Consider the following 22,806-nt stretch of genomic DNA (forward strand, 5'->3'; position numbering starts at 1 on the left):
CTCAGGGGACCATATGGAATGCTGGGAATCGAACTTGGGTTGGTCGCATGCAAGGCAAATGTCCCACTGTGCTATTGCGCCAGCCCCAAAGTTTGTGTGATTTCTTTTGATCTCTGCTTTCAGTCAAAGCTACCAGACATCCATGCTCAGCATGGGCTTGCTCAGTGCTCTACGCTGATGACTTAATTAATTTAGTGAATTAGTCTGCTCATAGGAACCAGTAGAGATGCCATCCCAGGTTCTGTGGTCATTTCGTTTTGGTTTTACTTTTGTTTTGGGGTCTCCCCCCACCCCACCGGCAGTGCTCAGGAGCTCACTCTTGGCAGGGCTCGTGGGGCTCTACTGGGTGCTGGGGATTGAACCCGGGTCAGCGGCATGCAAAGCAAGGGCCCTACCTGCTGGACGAGGTCTCGGGTCCCTGGTCATCACACTGTACCGGGGAGGACACAGCAGCACAGAAAGAACTACCTGCCTTGAACACCACAGGCCACAAGCAGGAGGGACAGACACTTGGTGGTCCCTGACTTAACCTTGGGCCGGGTCCTGAGGCCCCTCCTCCACCCACGCCCCTGTGCCCGTGGCTCTTGCCACCTCACCAATTCTCTTGGTGTCCCCAAAGTCCTCCTCCGGCTCCGTGTATGGCTTCAGCTCCTCGCCCTCGTAGCCGATGTTGATCCACTTGTCTTTCATGATTTGCTGCAGAATTGGGAGGCAGGGGTGGCCAGACGTCAGAAGGGCCCGGGACCAATGAGGTCCCATACCCCCACATAATGACAGGGCCCTCGGTTGGGGCCAGCTGCCCTGCCCCCCACTCTGAAGGCCTCACACCTCAGAATTGAGGGCGCCCCGAGAAAGCAAAGCGCTTGCTTTGCTTTCTCACCCCCAAGGAAGCTGCCGGATGCCACCCTCCTCCGCCTGCCATCAAGGCCCCTGTAATTATCCCAGGAGCTCATTAGCTAATTACTGCATGGCAGGAGGTGGGGGGAGCAGGCGAGGCTGTGGGGGGGCGCTTCGGGATGGGCCTGGGAGCCCTTTCCAGGGGTCCCTGTGGCCCCAGGTTTGCTGGGGGCTGGGGGCGGGGGGCTGACCTCCAGTGTACAGCGTTTGGCAGGGTTCAGCACCAGGAACCTCCGCAGGATGCTCTCACAGTCCGTGGACATGTAGAAGGGGACCCGGTATTTCCCTCTGAGCACTCGTTCACGCAGCTCCTGAGATGGGAGGACCGGGGTCACTGGGGCGGGGGCTGGGCTACTGTCCCACCTCCTGATCCATCACACACACACACACACACACACACACACACACACACACACACACCCTGTCCCAACATTCTCTCAGCATTCCCTTCCTAGAAATGACAGAGGCGCCAGGCCCAAGCCCCAGCCAGGTGGCAGTCCCCAGCCCTCTCGCCCCACCTCAGTGTCTGTCACATGGGAACATGCGTTCAGAGACCCTGGGGGTGCCCCAGATCTTGCACTCTCCCCCCTCAAACAGGTTCAGCTGCCCCCGCACACACCCGAGCGTGAGGGAGCTGCTACAGGTTACAGAGACTACATGGCCCGTCTAAGTTCAAGTCCCAGCACCCCAGAGTGTCCCCTGAGCCCTACCAGCAGTCACTGCTGAGCACAGAGTCAGGAGTCAGCCCTGAGCACTGCTGGTTGTGGTCCCCAAACCAAGACAAAGGCGTTGCTCACTTCCGGCGCAAGGGAATGAAAGGGAAGAAGCCTACATGGCCCCTGCCCGATGCCCCCCCACCCCGCCCGCCCTGGACCATAAACAAGGCAAGGAAGAGAGAGGGAGGGGCAGTCAGGGGAGATCAGATCCCTCCCCGCTGAGGGAGGAGGTGAGAGTCCAGCAGGGAAGGCGCTCACTGTGCGCTCTGCTGACCGCTTGGGTGTGGCCCCCAAACCGGAAAAAAATAAGAAGGCTGGAGGCAGCAGTGATAGTGGATGCTCCCAGCCCTGGGTGATGAATATTTCATCCATCCCGGATCACTTTCCTGCAGGGCCTGCACCTCAGCTCGGAGCTTCTGCTCAGGCCAGCTGGCATGGTGGGTGGCAGGCGGGACTGCGGAGCCCATTTTCCAGATGAGGAGACTGAGACCTGGAGCCATGAAGTCACGGGCACCAGGACTGCTCATGACTGGATACGGCAGGGCTGGGGGTCCAGGTCAGGCAGGTGGGCTCCAGGCTGGTGCTGGAATGTCCCAAGTTGGCCCGAATGCCGAGGAGAAGGAGCCATTGGGCCCCTGATGCCAGCAGGACTGGCTACCAGGAGCAATGACATTCCAGCCCACTCCCCCAGGAGGGGTGTTTGCATGCCAGGCAGGTAGGGTTTGGGCGGCTCCTCCATGTCCCCCTCCGCAGGTGGGGAAACTGAGTCTCAGAAAGGGTCTGGGTCCAGGGTACTCAGCAAGGAAGGGACAGCATCAGGACTGACCGCATCTGGGTGCCCCTTCACTGGGCAAGGAGAGGTATGGGGGGTGCTGAAGGGGGTGCTGAGGGTGGGGGGGGAGGCACAGGTCTGGGCTGGGACTTGATAAACGATCTCTAGGCCGGAGTGATAGGACAGCGGGCAGGACTCTTGCCTTGTGGCTGATCCAGGGTTCAATTCCCGGCACCTCATAAGGCCCCTCCAGGAGTGATCCCTTAGCAGAGCCAGGAGTAAACCCTGAGTACCACCAGGTAAGGCCCCAAAGCCAAAAAAAAAAAAAAAAAAAAAGACAAATAAGAAAGAGAAAGGGGCTCTTGGGTCACAGTGGGGCCTACAAGGTTCTCTCTGGGTGTGCGCCCTGGGCCCCTGCCCGCTGAAAAGAGGGGGGCACCCTCCTCTCTGGGGCTCCCGGCACAGGGAGGGGAGCCAGGTTGGTGGGGGGGTCACCCACCTCCCCGACCTCCTTCCTCAGGCCTGGCTCAGAGGATTCAGCACTCGACTCCCAGGCCACAGCCAGAACTGGGGAGCAGCAGCATGTCCCCAACAGCCCGGCCCAGCCTGCTCTGTGCCCACCTGCCCTGCCACCTGGGACAAAGGCTGGCACTGCCCGAGGAAGGGCCAAGGGATCAGGCAGGGGTGAAGGCGCTCGCTTGGTGGAAACCCCCTCTGGTTGGAATCCCGGCACTACCAGGGGTCGCTCTTGATCACAGAGTCAGGAGTAGCCCCTGGGCTTGGTGAGAATCCGGGAGGTAGGGGAGCAGGGAAGAGAGCCCCCCAGCCACCGGGATGGTGGGGAGGGGTACAGGGACTGGTTTCTGCACACATGGAAGGGGTGGTGGGGAAGCTTCTCCGGGCTCCTTGCCACACCCGGTACTCGGCCCAGCAGCAGTGATGGCGATGGGGCTGGCAGGGCGGGTGGTGTGCATGCCAGGACCTGGGTTCAATTTCCAGCACCACACGGCCCCTGAGCACAGCTGATTGTGGTCCTCAAGCATCACCCTGAGTGGCTCCCCACTACCACAACAAAACACAGGCATTGACAGTGACAGTACCACAACTCCATTGGTCAGGGCCTGAGAAAGGGGACAGGAGGGAGGGTGCTTGCCTTGCAAGCTGCCGACCCGGGTTTGATCTCCAGCATCCCACAGGGTCCTACGAGCATCGCCAGGAGCAACCCCTGAGTGCAGAGCCAAGAGTGACCCCTGAGCACCGCCGGGGGTGGCCCAAAGTCCAAAGAAATCCACTGGTCAGCCCAGAACCCCCACATCCCCCCATGCTTTCTGCCCCCACATATGGATTTTGCTCAGTTTTCTTTACTGCCTGGGATGTTGACCCATGAGGGAAGGGATGCCTCTGGAGTCCCCAGGGCTTTGGGCCACACCCAGCTGTACTGGGGAGGGCAGTGGGGGTCGGGGTGCTCTGGACATCACGCCTGGGGCTCATGCTGGGCACAAGATCATTTCCTGCAAGAGAAGCCTGAGTGCCAGCCACTGGACCATCTCCCTGGCCTCCAAGTCCCCCTTCTCTCAGAATGTCCATGCTGTGAACTTGTGCAGCTGGTGGGGACACAGGGGGGTCCAAGCCCCCTTCAGTCACACCTATCTATCTATCAAGCCTAGACAGAGCCCGTTGGGGGCACCCCATATACTGGGTGCTGCTCAGGGAGCGAGGCGGGGCTAGTGGGCCGTCCTGTCAGTGAATCACACCTACATGGCGCAGCCTCCGTGTGGGCCTGTCAGCACAGCAGCGCCAGGAGGTCCGGGGCAGCAGAACACACGGCCGACCTGGGCTCCATCCCTGGTCTCCCACAGGGTCCCCCAAGCACTGCCAGGAGAGATCCCTGAGCGCAGAACCAGGAGTAGCCCCTGAGCATCACCAGGTATGACCCAAAACATAAGGAAGTGCAGAGAAGGACCCTCAGGAGGAAGCTAGGAACTGGGCCCCCCTCTCTCCCCTGGCACTGTCCAGCTCTCTGTGGGAGTGGGGTGCAGGAGGCTGGGGGTCTCCTGGTGGAGGGCAAGCCCCCTAGCACCCCCCATAGCCCCACCCAGTACCTTGAGGTTGTGGCCGTCGAAGGGCAGCGAGCCGCTGACCAGGGTGTACAGAATGACCCCCAGACTCCAGATGTCCACCTCCGGCCCGTCGTACTTCTTGCCCTGGAAGAGTTCCGGGGCGGCGTACGGGGGGCTCCCACAGAACGTGTCCAGCTTGGAGCCCAGCGTGAACTCATTGCTGAAGCCGAAGTCGGCGATCTTGATGTTGGCCTCAGCATCCAGCAAGAGGTTCTCAGCCTGGAAGCGAAGAGAAGGGGCAGATGGTGGGACCCACGGCTTGGCCCCCAGGCGACGATGCGGGATGTGCGGGGGTGCCTTGGGGTCAGGTGGGCGCTACTGACCATAAGGCACCTTTGCTGCTTTTGGGTGGGGGGGAGGCACACCCAGCACACGAGGCAAGCACCCTGCCTGCTGTACTATGGCTCTGGCCCTTTCCAGCTTTTTGCGGGGGTCGTGGGGGGGTGGTCATCTTGGCATTACTTCCGGGTTGTTCCCAGCCATGCTCTGGGGACCATGTGGAGCCAAGGGTTGAACCCAGGACTCTCACATGCAAAGCAGGGACAATAACCCAGTCGTCCTCTCCAGCTTTGGGAGGAGTCATATGGGTGGGGACTCAGGCAGCCCTGGGCCTGGTGAACTCTCACCAGCTGGGCCAGCAGGTCAGTGCTGGGGTTCGAGCATGTGGTGCTACCTGTATGCAGCGTTCAGGGGGCCGCTGGGTCTGTGCTATGCTTGGGGTACCAGGGCTTACATGGGGCTGGCGGCTTGCAAGGCAAGCGCCTTGGCCCCTGTTGCATCCCTCTGCCTCTGCCTCAGGTTTTCACGATGGCAAATCCATACAAAAACCCAACCTGGGGCTGGCACTATAGTACAGCTGGGTAGGGCATTTGCCTTGCACACAGCCCACCCAGGTTTGATTCCCAGCATCCCATCCGAGCACCGCCAGGAGTAATTCCTGAATGCAGAGCCAGGAGTAACCTCTGAGCGTCGCCAGGTGTGACCCAAAAAGAAAAAAAAAAACAAAAAACCCAACCGTTGGAAATGTTGCTAGTGACAAGGGACATTCCCAGGCACCCTCCGAGCCATGCACACACTTCAGAGAGGTGACCCCTGAACCACACGGTAAGGACGGCACACCCTGCTGGGGGGCGGGGGAGGGGGGGCAACTCAGAGGTCCAACCCCAAGCCTCATATCTGGGTTGGTGGCTGAGGTGCGGCACCAGCCCTGCTCCTTCCGTTCCCGCCACTTCCACGACTTTCCACCAGGGGGCGCGCCCCTCCCGGTCCTGCGGCAGGAGGCGGGCCGGATGCGGAGCAAACAACCTGCCAGGGGCTTCCTGCGGGGCCGCCCAGACAACAGGGAAGGTCTAGAAACTTCCACAGCTGCGTGAACCAGGAAGTAGAGCGAGTTTTAGACCTGACTCGTGAAATGCCTGGGCTGGCATTTTGCACAGCTCTTTGTTTGGAATTCTTTGGGGCTGCATTTGGCCTTCTCTCCTGGGGGTGGGCGTAGGGACCCCCTGCTATACCCGGGCACAAGAAAGGGGGCCCTCGGGGCAGCTCCCTGGGGCCAGGCCACACCTCTGGGTTCTGCCCGAATTCAGTGATGCTGGGTGGAGCCTGAGCCTGCACCTGCAGGGCCCTGGGTGTGATACCCAGCCCAACAGACAATACCCTCCACCCTGTCCAGGCAAACCAAGAACGGCACCCTGGAGTCGATTCCTGAGGGTGCTGCAGTGCCAGTGCCAAGGCCCTGTGTGCTGCCCGTGAGGGTCTGACCCAGCCTGGCCACTGTTTCCTGCCCTTTCAACCCCTCCTCCTGACCCCACCAGCTGCCACTGTATTTGCTACAAAAGCCAGTGAGGGCAGCTGGGGCTGCTGCTGGGGGTCCCCGGGAGTCCTGGAGGGCTGTGGGGGAGGGGGCTGTGGTGGGGTTGGGCAACTGACAGGGACTCACCTTCAGATCCCGGTGCACGATGTTCTTCTGGTGACAGTAGTGCACGGCCGAAACGATCTGCGGGGAGTGGGGAGTCAAAGACAGTGACCCCTTCCCTCCCTGCCCTCCCACCCCCCCCCCCCCCGGCTCAAGGCTCAAGTGGAGGCCCCATGGCACTGTCACAGACTGGACCCCTAAACCCATCCGTGCTGGACTGGCGCCCTTGCAAACACAGACACAGCGAGCCTCTCACTCCTGGGCCCGTCACAACTGCCATGTCCACTCTAGGCCCCCTCACCCCTCACCCACACCCATCTCCCCCAGATACTGGGTCCCACCCACCAATTTCTCCCCATTCCCTGGTCTGTGTGCCAGTGACCCTTACTAACCTGGGGACAGCCCTGACCCTCACACCCTCAGAGCCTCGCTCCTGCTGTCACCCCTCACACTGCTGCTCCCCCCACTCCTGGAGCACACAGCAGCCCCACCACCCAGAGTGTGTCCAGGGGGCAGCCCCTGTCCCCGGCCAGGCCCTGACCTGTCGGAATTTGGCCCGCGCTTCCTTCTCCTTCATGCGGCCATGGGACACGAGGTAGTCGAACACTTCTCCTGCAGGGAGGGAGCAGGCAGGGGGTCAGGGCCAGGGTTAGGGGGCGTGGGGACTAGGCCCAGGGATGGGGGAGCAGGGGCGGGTGGTGGGGGGCAGCAGGGCTGGGAAAGGGAGGGAGAGGGAGGAGAGGACGAGGGGTCAGGGCGGGGTAGGGGTCAGGGCCGGAAGCGAGGAGGGGGAGGGGGTGCGGGCGCCCCTCACCGGCACTGGCATACTCCATCACCAGGTACAGCGTCTTCTCGGTCTCAATCACCTCGAAGAGCTTCACTGCAAAGGGGGTGGGGGCGGGGTCACCCGGGCGCAGTCCTTGCCCGCTCAGGGCCAGTCCTCCCGTGAGAATACCACGTGACTCTGGGAGGGCAAGACCTCGCCCTCCAACTCTCAGGCCAGCCCTTCCCAGTGCCCCACCGGCTGCTTCCCAGGATGCCCGCTTTCTGTCTCCAGGAGCATGTGTTCCCACACTCCCCGCGCAGAGCCCGGCACTCCGCATCCCTCCCCTAGAATATTCAGCCAAGGAAAAGGCAGCAACCATGGGTGGGGGGGAGGGGGCTGGTGCTTTCCACCCTCCCCCAACCCAGGACAATGAGACACCAACAAGGACAATAACCAGCCCCTGGGGCAGCTCTCAGCCCCTCAAGGCACCGAGCCTGCTCCTGTTCCCCCCTCCCCTCCCGCACTGGCACATGCCCAGGACCCTGGCCCACTCCAGAGGAGGAGACTGAGGGTCCGAGATAGTCCGTGGGCAGCCCGAGGTCATGCAGCCCTAAGAGCCTCAGCACTGCCTGCCAGGGGGAGCGCTTCATAAGGAATCACGCTGGGGGGAGGGGAGAGGCAGGGGGGTCGAGGAAGGCCCGGGAGGTGGCAGGGCAGGGGGTCACACTCCGGGCTGGCAGCTGGCCCCCTGCCCCTCCTCACCGATGTTGGGGTGGTTCAGGCCCTTCATGATGCGAACCTCTCGGAAGAGCTGGAGAGAAGAGAAAGGGGAAGAGGGACACTTTCCAGAAACTTCTCCCCAGCCCTGTCCAGCCCTGCCCAGCTGCCTCTCCCGGCCTCACCTTCTGCAGGCTGCTTGGGTTCAGCTGGGTTTTGTCGATGATCTTGATGGCAACCTGGAGGGAGAAAATGGGCAGGTGGTCAAGGAAGCCCCGGCTTGCAGCTGAGGCAGGTGCCCTCATTCCAGATGCCTGAACATCTTGGTTCTGTCCTTGCCCACAGAGACTCAGTCTGAGCAGAGAAGAAATCAGCCTCAGGACCTTTGCACAGGCTGCATTGGTGGCCAAGAACTTGAGGGGCCTTGCACTATCTCTGCTCACCCCTCCAGCCCTGCTGTGTGGATGGCAGAACCTTGGCTAATATCCACAGGCAGCACCCCACTCGGCCCGGTCTTGGTGTTACAAAGGACTCTTGGATTGTTTATTTCTGGACCACACCCTGCAGTGCTCAGGGGCGCCTTCCTGCTCAGAGCTCTGGGAACAGTCCCGGGGTGCTTGGGGGATCATGCAATGCCAGGGACGGAATTGGGGCTTGGGGCTCCTGCACACAAAGCCAGCTCCCCAGCCCCAAAACTCGACTGCTTCCAGGGGCCAAACGCAGCAGTGCTCAGGGGCTATGCGGCCCAGGATGACCTCAGGGCCTTGGACACCTGGGCCTGAGCTCTATCTCTCGAGCCATTTCCCCAGCCCCAGACAATCCATTTTCATTTTTTTTAAATCAGAACAGAGCTTGAACGCAGACCCCACTACCACAAATCATGTAGTCGAGTCTCCCTGTTGGGGAAATCGCAGGGCTCAGCACACCCGGAGTGCAATGGGGAAGCCTCGCCCTGGAAAAACCACCTTCGGGATCGTGGTTTCTCCCCTGCCGGGTAAGTATCAGCAGACAATGCTTTTTTGTTCCTTGAGGGTGGGGAAACATCAGGAAGATGGGTTTTTGGACGATGCCGGGCAGTGCTCACGATTCTGTACTCAGAGGTCACTCCAGCACTGCTCTGATGACCACCGTGCTGGTGGGGATCACACCCTGGCCTCCTGCCTGCACTCACCCCTCTCAGGTTCTCTCCAGTCTCTGAAGAGAACTCAGTCCTCACTAGACCCAGAGGTGAATGGTATAATTATTACCCCCATGACAAATAGGGACACTGAGGCACATGTGCCAGGGTCGAGGCCGGCCTTCCCTGCGGGAGACCCTAGATCCATCCCCGGCACAGCCAAACCAACCAGTCCCAAATCCGAGGCACAAAAGCATTCAGCCTCTCAGCCAGTTACATGGCTGGGAAGTTTCCGGGCTGTGATCTATCTTGTTTTGGGGCCACACCTCCAGTGCTCAGGGCTTAGTCCTGGCTCTGAGCTCAGGGATCACTCTCGGTGGGCTCAGGAGGCCATATGAGGAGCTGGGGATGGAACCCAGGAAAGCCACGTGCAAGGTAACTGCCTGACTCACTGTGCTGTTGCTCAGGCCCCCAGGCGGCCCTCTGACCTCTGAAACACAACCAGTTTGAAAGGCTCTGAAGAGTCCAAATGTTCCTGAATTCCTTTACCTGGATCTTCCCAGTTTTATTTTGAAAACTGACCCCTGGGCAGAGTACTGCAGTGTGTGTGTGTGGTGTGTGTGTGTGTGTGTGTGTGTGTGTGTGTGTGGAGGGGGGGTGCGGGGCCCCCTCCAGCGACTCCCACATATTCTACATGAAAGAATTCTCCCTGACTGGGGGTCAGAGAGATAGTGCACGGTTTAAGGCACTGGCCTAGCACGCAAGTGACTCTGGGTTAATATCCAACACTGCAGAGGGTCCCCCAAGCCCCACCAGAAGTTATCCCTGAGCACAGACAGGAGTAAACCGCAAGCACTGCCGAGTGCGGCCCAAACCCACCCTCTCCTTCCCATCTCAAAAGAAATTCTTCCTAGCTAAAGAGCTGGATGAAGGGCTGGAGTGTGTGTGCTGGGTGGAAGATGTCTGGGTTTGATCCCTGGCATCAAATGCCGGCGCCCCCCCCCCCCAATGGGGCCAGAGCCATAGTACAGTGGGTAGGGTGTTTGCCTTGCACGCGGCTGACCCGCGTTCAGTCCTCGGCATCCCACATGGTCCCTCAACCACTGCCAGGAGTAATTCCTGAGTGCAGAGCCAGGAGTAATCCCTGAGCATTGCTGGGTGTGCCCCCAAAGGCAAAAAAAAAAACCAAAAAGGCCCCCAAAACACTGCGGACTCTGCCTCTTTCCCTTCCCTCAAAGCAGAGGGCTCAGGAGATGGTCCAGAGGGCTAATGCACATGCTTTGCCTGAGAGCCCCAGGTTCAATCCCCAACCCTGGTCCCTGAGCACTACCAGCAGCGGGCCCCACTGCCAAAAACAGAATTCTCCCACGGTTGGGGGAGGGGAGAGGGGGGTCCTCCCACAAGGCCCTGAAATCCGGTTCAGACCCACAGCAGGGAATGACGCGTTCTTGGAGGGGGAGGGGTCCCTCTGCTCTCCTCCCGCGGAGGGGGGGGGGGGGGTTTCGCTGCTGCCAGCCACGGTTCACGCCAGTATGGAGCCGCTCATATGGCTCGGCTCCTGGAATCTGGAAGTGCGGGGAAGCCGATGAATTAATTGTCAATCTGAAGGGAAGGAAGCATTCTGGGGAGAAGCCCAACTCTCTCTGCAGGCGGATGGCTCTGATCCCCGGTGTGCCACGGCCGTCCCCGGGGCGATGCCCTCCCTGGCGCAGATGCCGCGGTGACCTCACTGTGTGTCACCTCGCCCTCAAGTGCGTTCAGCAGCGGGTAACCCCAAATCCTGCCAGCCGCCTTCCTCGGGCCCTGGGCGCACTGGCGGGAAGCTGAAACTGTTCGGAGTATTTGCCCATAAAACCACTGGAGGTGGTCATAGATATAGGCGAGGGGGCAGGGCGGGGGCGTGTCTATCCCGGCGGGGGCGTGTCCTTCCCAGGCGGGCCACGCCCCGCGCGCTGCTGTAGGTTAGAATAGGTTACAAGTGTCTGCTCTTTCTGCAACTCTGTAGCCAAACCCGCGCTGGGCCGCGGCTCTGTGAGCCCCCGCATGCAGTGTGCGGGAGCTCCTATGGCCTCCCAGGTTTCCCGAAAATCGCTGGAAGGTTTGCTGACACCCAAGTCCACGACGGGAAGGCCACTGACATACAAGTCACGTGCTGTGTTTTGTTGGTTTTGGGGTGACCCACAACAATGCTCAGGGCTTATTCTGGCCACAGCGCTCAGGGATCGCTCCTGACGGGCTCGAGGCCCAGACAGTGTTCTAAGCATCACACCCTGGGCTGAGGTACCTCAGAGCTTCCTCCTGGCAGGGCTTGAGGGATCATACATGTGGTGCCGGGGATTGAACCCGCTTTGAGAGGTGTCTCTGGAGCGAGAGATGGGTGACCTGGGGTGGGCCAGGAACACCAGAGCTCAGGCCTCAACCCCTTTCTTCCCCCCACAGCATCGAACCCGTGAGCCAGGCAGGCTCACTCCCCACTATACTATCGCGCATGGTGCTGCCGGGGGTCTGAGATTTCAGGGCTGTCGGAACTGGATTCTTCTGCTGAGGATGTTCTGCAAATGCTTGGGCCCGCCACTGGGGCAATGCTTGCCCCAGCCCTCCAGCCCCACCCACCCACCCACCCACCCACCACTCACACGCGCGCTCACCTCCCGGCCCGTGAGGATGTGCCGCGCCAGCTTCACTTTGGCGAAGTTGCCTTTGCCGATGGTCCTCAGCAGGCGGTAGTTGCCCACGTGGGGCTGTTCCTCAGGACAGGAGGCGATGGAGTTGCGGCAGCGGGCGCCCAGGGAGCGGCTAGACCAGGAGGGCCCTTTGTCCGAGGAGCGGCTGCTGCCCAGGGTGCCATGCTGGGGAGGAGAAGGGGGGTGAGGTCTGAGCTCTGGGTTCCAGCGAAGGCCACACCAGTGCTCCCTGCCCAACCCAGGTCCCCCAATCCTCAGTCCACAGACACATCTCAAAGCGAAAGCCCCGACCCCATAGCCTCCAGCCTGACCGCAGTCTACCCTCGACTACTCTTTTTCTTTTTTCTTTCTTTTTGCTTTTTGGGTCACACCCAGCAATGCTCAGGGGTTACTCCTGGCTCATGCACTCAGGAATCACTCCTGGTGGTGCTCAGGGGACCATATGGGATGCTGGGAATTGAACCCGGGTCGGCCACGTGCAAGGCAAACTCCCTACCCGCTGTGCTATCGCTCCCGCCCCACCAACTACTCTTTCGATTTATTATTATTGTTCTTATTATTATTAGTTTTGGGGCCACACCTGGCAATGCTCTGAGTGTAGCGCCAGGAGTAAGTCCTGAGCATTGCCAGGTGTGGCCCCAAAACTAAACGTTACTGGGGCCTGCTCTTGGTGGGCTTGGGGGACCATATTGGGGTTCTGGGGACTGAACCTGGGTCGGCTGTGCCAGGCAAGCCCCGTACTATGCTCGGACCCTCCTCCGCTCAGGGCTTACTCCTGGCAGGGCGCGGGGGGAACATACACATGGTGCCGAGGATCGAACCCAATTGGTCCTGTACCAGGCAAATGCCCTCCCCACCATACTAGCTCTGCCCCCAGCCCTGTTTTTGTTCAGTGCCAGGAATCGAACTCAGGGTCTGTGCCTCAAGGTTTGACTGCGGAGCTGTAGCTCCTCACCCAGCTTTAATCTCTGCCTGAACTGGCTGTTCTCAGTATCATCCTGGCCCCATGCAGGACGCCCTCCCCCAGTCACTGCAGACCCATGACCACATTTTACTCCAAGATCTCTGATATCTAACTCCAGTCTTCCCCGCCCCCACAGTGGATGCCAACACTGTAACCAATGACCTGTCCTAGGATGCTGGTCTCTGCAAACACTGTTGCCTGGCCAGAAAGAGATGCTGGGGCTCCTGACCCCTCCTGTCAGTGGTCACATTCTGTCCCTGCTTGCCCCATCCTCTCCCAGGCTCTCCCCCGTGCACGGTTCCCTGTTCCAGCCTGTCCTGCCCTGGTTGCCAGCCCCAGGGTGAACAGCGGAGCTGGAAGTCCCGGCCAGGTGGGGTCTGCTCCAAGCCTGGGCACCCTGTGTCCTTCTCAGGGCGAGGGCAGGGGTACCAGAGGGTACTGAAGGAGGCAGGGGGCACCAGGAGCACCCCAGGATGGATGCTCCTTGTGGGGAACTGCCTGGGCCCCTTCTCCTTCCCAAGTAGGTCGGAAACCCTGACTCCCACCCCATCCCCCAACGCACTACTCGTGTGTGTTTTATGAAGCGCCCTTGACCCTGAACCCAGCCCAGGCTAATAGGCACCTAGAGGACAGGGCACACCCACAGGAACGGGGGGGGGGGGGGGGGGGAAGGGGAAAGGATGGGGGGGGGCAGCTGCCCCTGCCTGAGCCCGAGAGGAAACTGAGGCTGGACAAGAGAAGATGCCCTGTGGAGGTCACACAGCTCATGCAGGCCCACCCAGGCCTCTAGATGGACCTGGAAGCCATGGGGTAGATGCGCCAGGCTCTCCCCCCCCCCAACTTCCTGGGGCTGTCCCCTCCCAGGGACTGACAGGGAGACTCAGAGCCTGGCCAGACCCCCGAGTTCCTCGGAGAGAAGCACTGCAAGGTACCCCACAGGCAGTGTGGTTGAGGGACCCGCTCAAAGGGGCAGCAGGAGACAGAACCCCCCAGGGGCTGAGGTGGGAGTTATAACTGGCCAGTACCGCCAACTGGTGCCCCCCAGTGCTGGGATGGCGGCTAGCCAATCTGCAGAAGCTGAGTGGTAGGGGATGGGGGAGCTTGACCTCACTTGGCATGACATCCAGGGGGCGGGGGGCGGGGGGAAGTGGCAACCTCAGAGAGGGGAGTCCCTGCTCCCGGCTCTCCAGTACCCAAAGTGGATCTTGGAGACTGGATTGGGGAGAAGAGGATATAAGCCCCAGGAAACCCAAACAAGAGGAGGAGGAGGAGGTACTGGCAGGAGTGGCCGGCCAGAGGTGAGGAAACCAGTGCTCAGGGAGGTGAGGTCACTAGCCTGAGGTCACACAGTGAGGGAGGGGCTGCAGCTGGGCCCAGGCTTATCTGGAAGATCCAGAGATGATAATCATGATAACAGCACCTAGACTAGCTCACTCACACCTCACATCACCACCCTGCAGCCCTGGACACAGTGGTGAATGAAGCCACGCAAGGTTCCCACGGAGCGTGGTTCTGCCCCACTCAGGAAGGCGCCAGCACCAGCAGCTCTGGGCTGGGAACCGGCATCTGACTCACTTCCACAGCCAATGTGTGTGGAGTTTGCAGCTTCCGAGGAGCCTGGCTCGCAGGCACCCACTCTGCCCCCCACCCCCCACATCACCAAGGCAGGCAACTAAGGCTCAGAGCAGGTGGCCCAACTGGTGGCCATGCCTGGTGGGGGGGAGGGGGGCTCCCTGGCATGACCTAGAATGCCTTGGGGGAGGGGGTCCTGAATGAGACCTGCCCCTGCTCTGGGGGATGGCATCTGTGAGCAGGGCCCTGAGCAGGGAGTGGGCAGAGATAGACCTCACTAGTGGACATCTGAGGGTGTGGGTACCCGGTGGACAGCCTCCGAGGAGAGCACCCCATGAGGCGGGAGAACTTGGGAAGAGCATAAGCAGAATGGAGAGGGCCTGGGGGGTTGGGAGCACAGGAAAAGCAGAAGGGTGGAACCCAGGGGGCAGTGGGAGTTGGGGTTCTGGGGCACCAGCTTGAGCAAACCCTAACAGTGAAGGGAGGGGGCTTCCAGGAGCAGCCCTTGCAATGAGCCATCAAGGGTGGGTACAGAGGTCAGGCTGCCAAGGTGCAAAGGCTGAGTCTGGTGGGGGTTCAGAGGCCTAAAAACTTGGGGAGAAGGCAGGCATGCAGCACACAGACCCCAAGAGAGCTGAGAGCCAGGCTCCGCTCCCTGACACCTGGAGCCTGAAGGATCTGGGCCTGGCTATGAGGCTTGGAAACTGAGGAAAGGGATTCCCAGGTGGGGGCAGACACGGTCCCCACCCCACAGAAAGAGAGGCGGAGCCGGGGAAGAGGCAGGCCAGGAGATGGGCCACAGTGGGGTTCTGCGAGAGGGGTCAGGCCCAGGGGGACAGGGGGAGAGCTGGGGGTCTGGGGGAAGGGGGCTCGCTTGAGGCTGGGGCACTGGCAGAGGGCAGGCCTGGACCCTGGACACAGCCACAGACAGGCCAGCGGGTTCCTGAGGGAGGAAGTCAGCAGCTGGGGTCCTGGCAGCATCCGGGGGAGACCCAGGTCGCCAGGAATCCCGGGCCAGAGCTCCAGGACCCCGGGAAGCCGGGAGCGGGCCTGGGAGCGAGTCCTTGAGCTAACAACGAGCACGGTCCCTGGGCCCAGCCAAGGTGGAGACCAGCTGCTCCGGAGGGGGGGGTGCCCACAGGGGCGCTGGAGACTCCCCGCGGCCAGGAGGGCCGGGAAGGCGAGGCGGGGGGCTGCGGGGGGAGCCGGCGCCCAGCTCCACTGGCGGCGAGGCCGGAGCCGGAGGCGGGCACGGGCCGGGCCTTCCTGGGAGCGGGCCAGGCCGGGCCGCGGGGTGAGGAGTGCGGCGGACGCAGGGGGGGGCGCGTTCCGGGCTGCGGGCGCCGGGCGGGGAAGGGGCTCGGCGGCCCGGCGACCGGAGGGTCGCGGCGCCGGGAAGGGGGCTTCCTGCAGCGCAGAGACCCGGCCGGAAGCAGGGCGCAGAGGGGCGAGCGCAGGGTGCCCGGTGGAGGGGCGCCCCCAGGGGTCGGGCTGGGCTGAGGCGTGGGGGAGGGTCAAGCGACCTGGAAGTCGGGCTCGGGGGGCGGCGGGCGGGCCGGGCCGCGCCGGGCCGCCCCGGGCAGGGGCCGGCGCGGCGAGGGCTGGGGCGTCCGGACCGGATCGGGTCGGGCTCCCCGAGGGGCCGGGCCCCACTCACCGTGTCCGAGTTCCGATCGTTGCCCGGGGCCAGCGCTGTCCGCGAAGACATCTTCTCCGGGTGCCGGGGCACGGGGCGGCCGGGTGGGGGGGGGCGGGGTTCCCGGGGTCCCCTCTCGTCCCCTCCCCCCCCGCCGGCCTGGGGACGCGCGCTGAAAAGCTGGGCGCCGTGGACCCCCGGGTTCGCGCCGCGGGAGACGGGGCAGGGCAGGGGGAGGAAGAGGATGCCGAGGGTCCTAGTGGCCCGGCGCGGCGGGGGTCGGGGGCGCCATGGGGGGCGGCGGGGGGCGGCGGGCGGGGGCCGGGGAGGGGGCGCGGAGCCGGCCGGGGCGGCGGCGGAGGGAGGCGGCGGAGGGGCCGGGGAGGAAGGGACGTCAGGGGGCGGGGCAGGAGGGGCGGGTCCTGGCGGGGCCACGCCCCCGCCGGCGGCTCTTAAAGGTGCAGGTCCGGGCCCGCCGGGGGCTCCGGGGGCTCCGGGGGCGGGGGCAGGTCTGGGCGCGTCTCTCCCGAGCAGGTTCTCACAGGCGCGTGGAGACTCCCCGGAAGAGAGAGAGAAGCGAGACTCAGAGATAGAGACACAAAGAGATGGAGACAGGCAGAGACACGCTGTCTTAAAGAGGGAACCAAAGCCGAGACAAGTCGCCGATGCGGGTGGGGGGCGGCGGGGTGGGAATTGAGGCAGACACACAGACAAACAGACAGACACTGGCTGCTGAAGACCCAGAAGCAGAAAGAATCGACCGCATCCCCGAAAGAAATGAATGGAGATTGGAAATGAACGGACAGACGGAAGCAATGAAGCCCCCCCCCCAAGTGGCAGGGGGGTGCGCTGTCCACCGGGAAGGCTCTTGGGGGCAGAGGGTGTCTGGGCTCCACGCTTCAGGGGTTTGACCAACATTCCTTGCATTGCTCGGTGCTCCCAGGAGCTCCAGACCTCCCCCACCCCCACCAGGTATGGGGGAGGGGTGCTACAGCCTTCTGTCCTGAAACCCCAGCGCTGGGTTGGAAATCTGTGCAGCTGTTAGACCCCCGCTCACGTGCCCTTCCAGGCTTTGCTTTCCCGGTCTCCAGGGTCAGGGGGAGGGCGTGTGGGCTCCTCTCTGGTAGGGCAGCTGCATGGGCTAAGGCACCGGGCCGGTTCCTGTTGACCTGCAGGGTGTGGTCACTCTCTCACTCTCCTCACGGGCAAATGGAGATCACAGCTTTGCTGGGTCAGACCGAGCTCTGGGGACCACCCACACCCTCTCCCAGGTTGGGATGAAAGGGAAAAGGCCATGGCAGAGTGCTCGCCCCAGAATCACTGCCCTTGAGCCAGCTCCATGCCCGGCGCTCTCCGACAAAGCCTCTTCCTGAGCCTCAGCTTCCATCCTGAAGGACAGGTGTGAGACTAACAATCGCCAACTACAGCGAGTGATTGTCAGAGGCTCAGGGAACTTGGGCACTGGTGGTAAACACAGCCACCATTAACCGTGACATTGTGCAATCAGGCAATTACATTATATTTAAAGCGAGGTCATAAATACTCCGCCTGCCCTAATTGTTTTGATCACATTTTTGTGATTGCCCATGATCCTGAATTTCCGGCCGTCGCATCTGTATATGAACACGGCACGTCTTCTCCACAAATAAGCGCAGTGACTTCATGTGGGGCACTTGCATTTAGCCCAGGTGGGCATATTTACACCATGGAAACTGGCAAATGCTGTAGGTCAAGGCTCCCAGCTGCCTGCTCGCTGGCAGAGACTGGTGGTTAAACATTCACTGGCATATCACGGATGTAGCTATCAGCTCCAGAGACCCAGAGAGGGTTGGTGCCAGGCAGAACCCTGGTCATTCTGCTTCCCTCCTGGAGGAGGAGGAGGACAAGGAGGACAAGGAGCATAAGAAGAGGAGGAGGAGGAAGAAGAAGACAAAATGAGGAGCATGAGGAAAAGAAGAAAAAGGAGGAGGAGGAGGAGGAGGAGAAGAAGAAGAGGAGGAGGAGGAGGAGGTGGAGGAGGAGAAGAAGAAGAGGAGGAGGAGGAGGAGGAGAAGAAGAAGAAGAAGAAGAAGAAGAAGAAGAAGAAGAAGAAGAAGAAGAAGGCAGGCAAAGCAGGGCTGGAGAGATAGTAAAAGGGTGCTTGCCTTGCACACAGCCAACCTGGGTTCAGTCCTTCATAAGCATCCCATTGGGTCCTCCAGTCACTGCCAGGAGGGATCCCTGAGTGCAGATCCAAGAGTGAGCCCTGAGAACTGCCAGGTGTGACCCAAAAAGCAAACTAAAAAAATCACAGACTGAGGCCAGCAATAGTACAGAAGGTAGGCATTTGTCTACCATTTGGCCGAATCAGGTTCGGTCCCCAGCACCCTGTATGATCCCCCAAGCACCCGCAGGAGGAGTGAACCCTGAGTGCAGAGCTAGTAAGCCCTGAGCACAGCTGGCTGTTGCTGTTGCCCAACTTCCCCTCTCCCCCCCCCCATATATAATCACATACCATGCTCACACAGCTGGCAAGTAGCAGGGCTAATGTTTGTGCCCAGTGCTCCAAACTTCAGAGCTCGGACTCCTCCGAATCACCTTGTTTTCAGGCTGGTAATAAGAGCGACGATCTTAGTCACAACGAATGCTTTTTGGGTCACACCCGGCAGTGCTCAGGGATTACTCTTGGCTCTGCACTCAGGAATTAATCCTGGCCATGCTCGAGGGACCATATGGGATGTTGGGGATCGAACCCGGGTCAGCAGCCTGCAAGGCAAACTCCCTATCCAGCTGTACTATAGTTCCAGCCCCTAGTCACAACAAATGAATGAAACTCAAGCATTTCACTGGGAGCAGACTGATACCTCTTTAGCAAATGGGGCTGCGGGAGTCTCAGGGAAGGCAGAGGAGAAGTTCAGAGAGAGTTCTAGGGGCTTGGCATTCCCCAGAGTTGTGCTGGCTGAGGGGTGGGATCTTGCGGAGAAAATTGAGGGGTGGGGCAGAGTCACCTCGAATCCTTTCGAGCCGGCTGAGAGCGTCTGTTCTGCTATCACCACAAGGGGGCAGCAGATCACCTCCCTATTCCCGGCTTGCCCACCTCGCTTCAGAGGTGCCCCTTACCCCACTCACTACTCAAAACCAACCTTGCTCCCAGATGAGGGTCACTGAGGTTTAGAGACTGGGACTTACAACACGGATGAGCCTGGGAAACAGTATGCTTCACGACATAAACCAGACACAAAGCGCTCTTATTGTCTGATTCCATTATACCAAGGACTGCCGGCTGCCAGGGCTGTGCGGGGAGGGGAAGGGGGGGGGGGTGACAGTTAAGTGGTTCTAGGAGGTTCTTTCAGGGGTGGATGAAAAAAATTTAGAATCAGATATCGGTGATGGTTGCCAAACCTCGTGATCGCAATTAAAATAAACAAACAAAAAAAACCACTGAACCACAAACTTTCATTTATTTTTTTGTTTTGTTTTGTTTTGGGGGCTACCCTTGGTGATGCTCAGGGTAACCCTTCTGGCTCTGCATGCAGGAATTACTCCTGGTAGAAAACACAAACTTTCAAATACTCAACAGATAGGGGATGTGAATTATATCACATTACAATTAATGAGGGGAAAAATTAATCGGGGCCCGCTAGAGAGATAGTACAGTGGGTAAGCATTTGCCTTGCACACATCGAACCCAGGTTCTATCGATGGCACCCCGTATGGTCCAGTAAGCACCAGCAGGAATGATCCCTGAGCATAGAACCAGGAGTAAGCCCTGAGCACTGTGGGTGTGGCCCCCAAAATTAGGAAGGGGAGGTAGGGGATCAGAGAGCTAGTACAGTGGGTGAGGTGCTTGTCTTGCACGCAGCTGGTCCGGATTCATTCTCCCAAACTACTTAGGTCCCCTAGCCTTGACAGGAGTGACCCTTGATTATCATGGGTGTGGCCCCCAAAATGAAGAAATGAACTCCGTTCAATGGGCTGGAGAACATGCTTCGCATGCGGGAGCCCCTCCAGGTGTGACCTCAAAACCAAAATAAAGTGCCAGGAATAAGTCTCCAAGGACCCTGAGGTGTGGCCCCAGAAAGAAAAACGAACACAGAATTAGGAATTGTGGAGATGGTACAAGTGGTCAAATATATACTAAGCAGAGCAGGGTCTAGGCTTGGCTTCCTGGTACTGATACCCACCCCTGGCACCAAGGGGCAGAAGGGTGGGCTTTGGGGGAAACCTCCCCCCACAAACACTGCCAGAAGTGTCTCTGGTCCCCAAGCACTGCTGGGTGTGGCCCCTCAAAAAAAAAGACAGAGCCAAGAGGTCATACAAGAGGTAGGGCACTTGCCTTAAATGCCACTGACACTGTTTTTATTGTTTTGTTTTGTTTTGCTTTGCTTTTTGGGTCACACCCAGTGATGCTCAGGGGTTACTGCTGGCTCTGTACCTAGGAATTACTCCTGGTGGTGCTCAGGGAACCATATGGGATGCTGGGAATAGAACCCAGGTCAGCTGCGTGCAAGGCAAACACCCTATCCATTGTGCTATTGCTCCAACCCCTGCAATTGACACTGATCTCTGGTACCCATGCAGTCCCCTGAGCCTCCCCAGGAGTGATCCCTGAGATCAGAGCCAGAAATAAGCCCCAAGCACGCCCAAGACAACAAACAAAAAAGTGTCAATCTATCACAAACACTTTTCAACTGGTGGCCACTGATTACAGCACCGGGCAGTGTGAGGAGGCCAAACCTCCCCTGCCCCCACGCCCCTCTTGCCCACCAGCCCCTCCCCCACGGCCCATTGTCTAGAAAATCCTTGAGCTGAGTCTCAGACCTTTGAATCTTAACCCCACACCCAAAGCTCCGTCCGTCCGGCCACCCTTCCAGGGTTGGGGCGAAGGGGGGGCGGCGGTGAGATCCCTGAACCCAGCTCCTGATGGTGTATACCAGCCCATCGCCACTGCAACCCATCCCCAAACCCCAACTTTGTCTAGACCAGCCATCAGCAGGGATGCTACAGCCCCCAAGAGTCACTGAAACCTCCAATCCAGATTTCCAAGCAGGGACCGGAGCGATAAGCAACAGTACAGCGGGGAGGGCATTTGCCTGGCACACAGCCGACCTGGGTTTGATCTCTCTGATCCCATAGCATCCGCCAGCACCCTCAGCAATGATCCTTGAGTGCCAAGCCAGAAGTCAGTGTGTGGTGTGTGGCCCAAAAACTAAAACAACAACCCCCACACACAAAAAAAAAAGACTTCAAAGCAGGCCTTGGTCCTGCAGAAAGGTTCAACAGGAGTCCTTTATGGGACACCCCAAACCAAAAGCAACCCTAATTTCTTGACAACTGTCCATTCCATTCATTCCCAGCCCACCAATGCCCCGTGCCCATTCCCAGCTGCTCCAGAGTTCAGTTCTTTCCCCATTTGGCATCATTTAACTCTTTATGTGACTGTTATTGTTGTTGTTGTTGTTGTTATTGTTGGGGGGATTCAGCTGTCAGTGCCAGAGGGTACCTCCTGCTTCGTGCTCTGGGGTCACTCCTAGCCATCCTGGTGTTTGGAGGACAAGCAGGTCAGGGTTGAAATCCCGGCCTTCCTCATGCAAATCCTGAGCTCCCCCATACCCAGATTCATGTATCTGAGCACACGTGGAGGGGTGGAAGGCCCGGCGGCCCAGCAGGAGATGCAGGGAAGCCCATGAGGACAGAGACTGCGAAGGAGACGAGTCTGACTGTGGCTTTAAGAAACACAGATGTCACCAGGCTGAAGCAATAGCATAACCTGGAGGCCTTGGCCTTGCACGTGGCCAATCCAGGTTCGATCCCAGCATCCCATACAGTCCCCCAAGCACTACCTGGAGTGAATCCTGAGCACAGATCCAGGAGTAAGTCCTGAACAGAGCCAGGTGTGGTTCCAATCACCCCTCCTCCCCCCCCCCCAAAAAAAAGAAAATGAAAGAAAAAGAAAAGAAATGCACCGTCAGAGTCAGATCCCCTGAGACGGAGGCAGGGGAGCGGAAGTGCCTTAGCTGGCCGGGAATGTCTCCGTTGAGGAAGGGACCTGGTGTGTGAGCAGAGTGATAAAGCAGGAAGAGCCTGGGACACAGAGACGACAGCAGGACCACCAACTCCGAAGCTGGAGGGCCACACCTATAGTCAGGGCTCACTCCTGGCTCTGTGCTCAGGGTTCACTCCTGGGGTGTTCAGGGATAGTTCCAGGCTCTGTGCTCAGGGCTCACTCCTGGGGTGCTCAGGGCTCACTCCTGGCTCTGTGCTCAGGGATCACTCCAGGCTCTGCTCAGTGATCACTCCTGGGGTGCTCAGGCTGACTCCTGGCTCTGTGATCTGGGATCACTCCTGTTGGTGCTCAGGGGACCTTCTGGGATGCCAGGAATCAAGCCTGGGTCAGCTATATGCCAGGCCAGCACATTCCCTGCGGTACTAGCTCTCCATCCATAGCACCTCAACATTTGTGTTTGTTTGGGGACCCCACCTGGTGATTCTCAGGGGTTTTTCCTGGCCCTTCACTCAGGAATCACTCCTGGTGGGACTGGGGGGGGGGGGGCTATGGCATGCCAGGGATTGAACCTGGCTCTGCCCCGCGCCAGGCAAATGCCCGCCCCACTGCCCTATGGCTCTGAACCCTCCTCAATAACTTTATTCCCTCTCAGAGACCCCACAGAACTCTGGGCTCCCCTTGGGTGAGAAGTGTCTCTCCCAGGGTGCCAGGATGGTTGTTGTCACCTCCAGAGGCGTGAAGGGCTGGGGGTGGGTGGGAAGGGGGTAATTCCGGAGGCCAGCGGGAGTGGGTCGAGGCCCCTCCTCCCAGCCCAACCACAGCCCAGCGAGAAGGGCAGACAGATAGGAACTCCTTCCCGCTCTGGCCGACGAGGGAGGGGTTTCCTGGCAGGAAACTGTCCTACACTGACCCCCCCTCATCCAGGCTCAGCCGCAGTCCCGAGC

General features: G+C 60.0%; 1 protein-coding gene and 1 non-coding gene across 3 annotated transcripts in view; both read right to left on the minus strand.

The window, feature by feature from the left end:
* The window catches only part of MARK4 (microtubule affinity regulating kinase 4), a 29,313-nt gene extending 13,137 nt beyond the window's left edge, over positions 1–16,176 (minus strand). For both annotated transcript variants that reach the window (XM_056135505.1, XM_056135506.1), the window contains exons 1-10: positions 15,898–16,176; positions 11,669–11,869; positions 8,089–8,142; positions 7,949–7,997; positions 7,235–7,300; positions 6,962–7,032; positions 6,445–6,501; positions 4,488–4,724; positions 1,089–1,208; positions 597–696 (exon numbers count right to left, since the gene is read on the minus strand). In XM_056135505.1, coding sequence (XP_055991480.1) covers positions 597–696; positions 1,089–1,208; positions 4,488–4,724; positions 6,445–6,501; positions 6,962–7,032; positions 7,235–7,300; positions 7,949–7,997; positions 8,089–8,142; positions 11,669–11,869; positions 15,898–15,948 — 1,006 coding nt within the window. In that variant the 5' untranslated portion in view covers positions 15,949–16,176. The remainder of the gene's footprint in view (positions 1–596; positions 697–1,088; positions 1,209–4,487; positions 4,725–6,444; positions 6,502–6,961; positions 7,033–7,234; positions 7,301–7,948; positions 7,998–8,088; positions 8,143–11,668; positions 11,870–15,897) is intronic.
* On the minus strand, positions 8,745–8,905 carry LOC130044610 (U1 spliceosomal RNA). The gene has a single exon (XR_008795458.1). It is a non-coding gene; the product is annotated as a U1 spliceosomal RNA (small nuclear RNA).
* Positions 16,177–22,806: the final 6,630 nt, after the last annotated feature.

The sequence above is a fragment of the Sorex fumeus genome, unplaced genomic scaffold, assembly GCF_029834395.1.
Source record: "Sorex fumeus unplaced genomic scaffold, SorFum_2.1 ptg000122l, whole genome shotgun sequence".
Lineage (NCBI taxonomy): Eukaryota > Metazoa > Chordata > Mammalia > Eulipotyphla > Soricidae > Sorex > Sorex fumeus.